At 61.0% G+C, this 721-nt stretch overlaps 1 protein-coding gene across 1 annotated transcript; it reads left to right on the top strand.

Annotated features, from left to right (window-relative positions):
- Nucleotides 1-440: 440 nt before the first annotated feature.
- LOC103798027 (astrocytic phosphoprotein PEA-15) lies at nt 441-596 on the top strand (the record flags this gene model as incomplete). Its single annotated transcript, XM_009070270.1, has 1 exon — nt 441-596. A coding segment is annotated over one exon (156 nt), but the record flags the coding sequence as incomplete, so codon positions are not given.
- Between the last annotated feature and the right edge of the window lie 125 nt (nt 597-721).

Raw genomic sequence — 721 nt, 5'->3', positions numbered from 1 at the left:
CCTGCTACAAGGGCCCAATCCTGCTACAAGGGCCCGATCCTGCTCCCCATTATGGGTCCAATCCTGCTACAACTCGCTACAAGGGTCCAATCCTGCTCCATGGGTCCAATCCTGCTCCCCATGATGGATCAAATCCTGCTACAAGGGTACTGCTCTAAGGGCCCAATCCTGCTCCCAGGGTCCAATCCTGCTCCCCATCCCGGGTCCAATCCTGCTGCCCATCATGGGCCCAATCATGCTCCCAGGGTCCAATCCTGCTCCCTGGGTCCAATCCTGCTCCCCATGATGAGTCCAATTCTGCTCCCCATGACGGGTCCAATCCTGCTCCCTGGGCCCAATCCTGCTCCCTATCCTGTGTCCAGTCCTGCTCCCTGGGCCATGTGTCGATGTGTCCCTGTGTCTGTGTCCGTGTGTCCATGTCCATGTCCCTGTGCCCCCAGACAACCTGTCGTACATCGAGCACATCTTTGAGATCTCTCGCCGCCCGGACCTGCTCACCAAGGTGGTGCAGTACCGCACGCAGGTGCTCAAGATCTCGGAGGAGGACGAGGTGGACACCAAGCTCACGCGGATCCCCAGCGCCAAGAAGTACAAGGGTGAGCCCCCAGACCCAGCAGGGACCCCTGGGCAGGGCTGGGGTCCCTCTGCCTCAGTGGGGACCCCCAGAGTCCCCCCGACCCAGGGCAGGGATGGAGACTCCCAAAACTCCCTCTGAGCTCCA

The sequence above is a fragment of the Acanthisitta chloris genome, unplaced genomic scaffold, assembly GCF_000695815.1.
Source record: "Acanthisitta chloris isolate BGI_N310 unplaced genomic scaffold, ASM69581v1 scaffold30952, whole genome shotgun sequence".
Taxonomy (NCBI): Eukaryota; Metazoa; Chordata; class Aves; order Passeriformes; family Acanthisittidae; genus Acanthisitta; species Acanthisitta chloris.
The sequence above is the reverse complement of the archived record's forward strand: the minus strand, read 5'-3'. Positions and strand labels throughout refer to the sequence as shown.